We start from the raw sequence: 3,561 nt of genomic DNA on the forward strand, positions 1-3,561 counted from the left end.
TGAATTATTTATTTACTATTTTTTTATTTAAATATTTAAAAAAAAATCAATGTATGGAATCACACAGTCAATTTATTAAAAATCAACACAATGCTTTCATTTTTCATCATTGTAATTTACTTATAGACCAATCATCTTGGCTCATTGACTTTGCGTAGCATCTTCCTTTTATAATGTTATTTTTAAGTGTTTTTTACTTTTGCGACAATATCATTTCTCATACTGTTAATGTATGGAATCACATAGTCAAATGAAAGTAGATTAAGTTGACGGATGTCATCTAGTTCTTCGAATGTCTGGTCCTTGGGCAAGCTGTACTTCTCTACACAAGTAACAAATCATAAGAGGGCATGGTCTGGAATTTCTGCAGATACATACTTATCTGATGATGTGATTTTGTGATCTCCAATAAGAATTATTAAGATAAGTGCATGTGGTAGTCCTCTTTTGAAACTCAATTACGTGAACATGTGCGGTAACTTTTCCAAAGATCTCCTTCTTAAAGAGTTGATCTTTCAAGCCTTAGAACTTTGCTCGAAATATCCTTGAGGTTAGATCTGGCCTGTCATTATGGGTTTGACCTGGATGTAGTTGCTCAGTGATCTCTTCCCATTCTGGATTACATGTCATTGTTATAAAAAGATCTTGCTTTCCAAATCGTTGTACTAATGACATTGCATCAATGTATCTATGACGCATATCTCTAGGATTATCTATGAATGATGATGGAAGCATTATTCTCTTGCCCACTTGGCATGTATTTGTTTCCCCGGCAGCTACACTGTTAACGATGCTTTGGAATAACTTTGCTCTGATTTCTGATTGTTTATTTCTAAATTAATCAAGTCTTGTTGTTTCAAGCTTTATGTACATATCAACATTATATTATTGTCGAGAGTCTCTTATCTAGAGCTTATGACAATAATAATCTCGGCATGAGACTTTTCCGAGTTTTGGTGTCTTGATGCCTATAAATTTGAGGGTTAAGCTATGTTCTTATATAATAATATTACTAAGAATTGTGAATTTAAATTTAGGGAAAATTGCTTCTAGCCCCCAAAACAACCCAAAACATGCTCTGCCCCCCCAAGACCTTTTCAACGTTCCTTTTACCCCCAAAACCGCCCCCGATTTTCTTCCAGCCCCCAAAACCAATCCCCAGGCGTAACGCCGTTTAAACCCCGCTCGAAATGCCCAAAATACCCTTACGTTTAAAATTCCCCGTTATGAGTTACCTCCTCGTCCGTACCCTGTCATCTCTCTCTTCTGCAAGCAAACCGACTCCAGAAACCCAATTCAAAACCCTAGCCCTAAATCAACCGACCCCAACTCAAACCGAATCAAAGCAAAGGGATCAAAATGGCCGGCGATTCAACCCCCAAAGCCAACCTCAATGCCGACCACAGCGAAAGCGATTACGCCCAGCGGTTCGAAATCTCAGAAAGAGCCCAGACAACTGCAGTGCGGGCTGAATCTGAAGCTCGGGCTGCGATTGGTGATGTTCTAGAGGACATCGCAACCAGCCATTCTCATCCCAGAAGCCCGCCTCAAAATTTAAGTGTAGGCCCACGCGAAGGTCTAGAGGGCAGCACCGGCACCACCGGCGCGTCCAACGATGCCACTAGAGCGCTCCTTGGTCTACAGAGAGGAGAAGAAGAGAAGCACGTGGCAGCACCCAAAAGGTAATTTTTACCGCAAGTTTTATGTTGTTAAGGTTACGGTTTGATTGATAATGCTCTTAGTCTGGTGGGAAGGTCCAAAATTACGGTGTCTGTTAGCTGTTGAGGTTACTGTTAACATGCAAGGTCTATGCTTTTATTGCTGAGGTTGTTGTTTATTTGTAGAGGTTAGGCTTTGGTTGTTAAGGTTAGGTTTTGGTTGATAAGGTTGTGGGGTTGTTGTTAAGGTTGTTGGTTACTGCCTTTATTGTTAAGGTTGTTGTTTAGTTGTTGAGGTTAGGCTTTGGTTGTTAAGGTTAGGTTTTTGTTGTTAAGGTTATGTGGTTGCTGTTAAGGTTGTTGGTTTACCCGCAAAGTTTACAGCATAGCTGTTATGTTTACTGATTATACTCAAAAATGCTCTCGTCTTGTGTTTTTGTTTTGTAGAAAAAGGGCAAAGCCAGCTATTACGTTGCGGCCCACCGCCAGCTTCGGTGCCTATCACGACTTCATGCAGAATTTGGTGACGCGTATGGGGCCAAGGCATTTTGCGGCCTACGAAGATAGTGTATTCAGACACTACGTCCAATTTGGCCCACCTGGCGTCGATCTTCCCACCTTTGAGCACATTTTGAGTCAGTGGGACAAGAAGAGCAAAAAATTCGTCTTCACCGATAGGAATGATGGAGAAGAGATCCCATGCTCATTCAACCTTGAGTGGGTAATGGAGCATACATGGTTCTCCAATGAGGGGCTTCATGTTGACCACAATCGGGACAGGAAAAATAGGATTTGGTCCAGGTTCTTTGACAAACCCGAGGCGGGGGGTTCCAGCAGTATAGCTCCCCCCAAAGGAGGCCCCACCAGACGCAATGTGGAGGACCTGCTCTTGAAGCTGGTACTATCTTCTGATCGCCGAGATGTGAAGGACTTTGTCCTGCTACAGATCCTCTATCAGCTGAGCATGATTTGGTGTCCAAGCAGTGTTTCCGGCGTTCCTAGGCATTTATTCAAGTACGTCGACAGCATCGAACAGGTCAACAACACTGCTTGGGGGACCTATATATTCAGTGAGACATCTGACGCGATAGAGAGGGCACTGAAGGGTCCTGAGCCAGGGAAGACGACATTATATCTGCAAGGGTGTACCCCTCTAGTTTGTGTAAGTAATCATGTTTTTTACTGATTGTGAAGGTTAGGGTTTAGTTGTTAATGTTACAGTTTCGTTGTCAAGGTTACGGTTTGGTTGTTAATATTACGGTTTGGTTGTTAAGGTTACGTTTTTATTGTTAGGGTTACTTTATTAATTGTTACGGATGAAGGTGTTTGTTAAGTTTTTATATCTCTAATGTGCAGTTGTGGTATTATGAACTCACCGGCATCAAGAAGCCAGCACTTGGTTGTACGGTGAGGCCTCCCCTGACAAATTGGGTGAGACTTGGGCACGTTGCTGGTTCTTTGAGATTGGCCACTGTTGTTGCGAAAGCAAGCAAAGCTACGATAAAGCTTCCACAGCAACATGGACAACTTCAAAGAATCGAGGGAGGTTTTTGGGGGAAGGAGCAGGGGATAGAGAAAGAGAAGAGGAGAGAGAGAGAGAAGAGGAGGATTAAGGGTCCGGCTGCAGTAGATGCCGGCAGGGCTCGTGGCCCAATAGACCTTCTATTCAGCTGCATCAATGTGTGAATCACCTAGGAAGGCATGCGAATGCTGGTGGAGATAGTCCTCTGGCTTACGTTAACACTGTATAGCTATACAGTGTAAACGTAAGCCAGAGGACTATCTACAACAGCATCGCATGCCTTCCTAGGTGATTCACACATTGATCCATCTGAATTGATCATATTCCACGCACCTATGAATCTTAACTATCTTTTTATTGTACAAGCTCATTGAAGGGAGC

At 42.6% G+C, this 3,561-nt stretch overlaps 1 protein-coding gene across 1 annotated transcript; it reads left to right on the forward strand.

The window, feature by feature from the left end:
* Positions 1,086-3,344, forward strand: LOC109838219. The gene is made up of 3 exons (XM_020406677.1): positions 1,086-1,682; positions 2,106-2,820; positions 3,015-3,344. Exons 1-3 carry the CDS (start codon positions 1,360-1,362, stop codon positions 3,342-3,344), a joined length of 1,368 nt encoding a protein of 455 aa, XP_020262266.1. The 5' UTR covers positions 1,086-1,359.

This window comes from Asparagus officinalis, chromosome 4 (assembly GCF_001876935.1).
Source record: "Asparagus officinalis chromosome 4, Aspof.V1, whole genome shotgun sequence".
Lineage (NCBI taxonomy): Eukaryota > Viridiplantae > Streptophyta > Magnoliopsida > Asparagales > Asparagaceae > Asparagus > Asparagus officinalis.

Bases quoted from the DNA above. Each gene is read 5' to 3' on its own strand.
- LOC109838219 (XM_020406677.1), top strand. From the start codon at position 1,360: ATGGCCGGCGATTCAACCCCCAAAGCCAACCTCAATGCCGACCACAGC. The intron at 1,683-2,105 runs GTAATTTTTACC...TTTGTTTTGTAG, and splicing joins CACGTGGCAGCACCCAAAAG to AAAAAGGGCAAAGCCAGCTA. The intron at 2,821-3,014 runs GTAAGTAATCAT...TCTAATGTGCAG, and splicing joins GGTGTACCCCTCTAGTTTGT to TTGTGGTATTATGAACTCAC.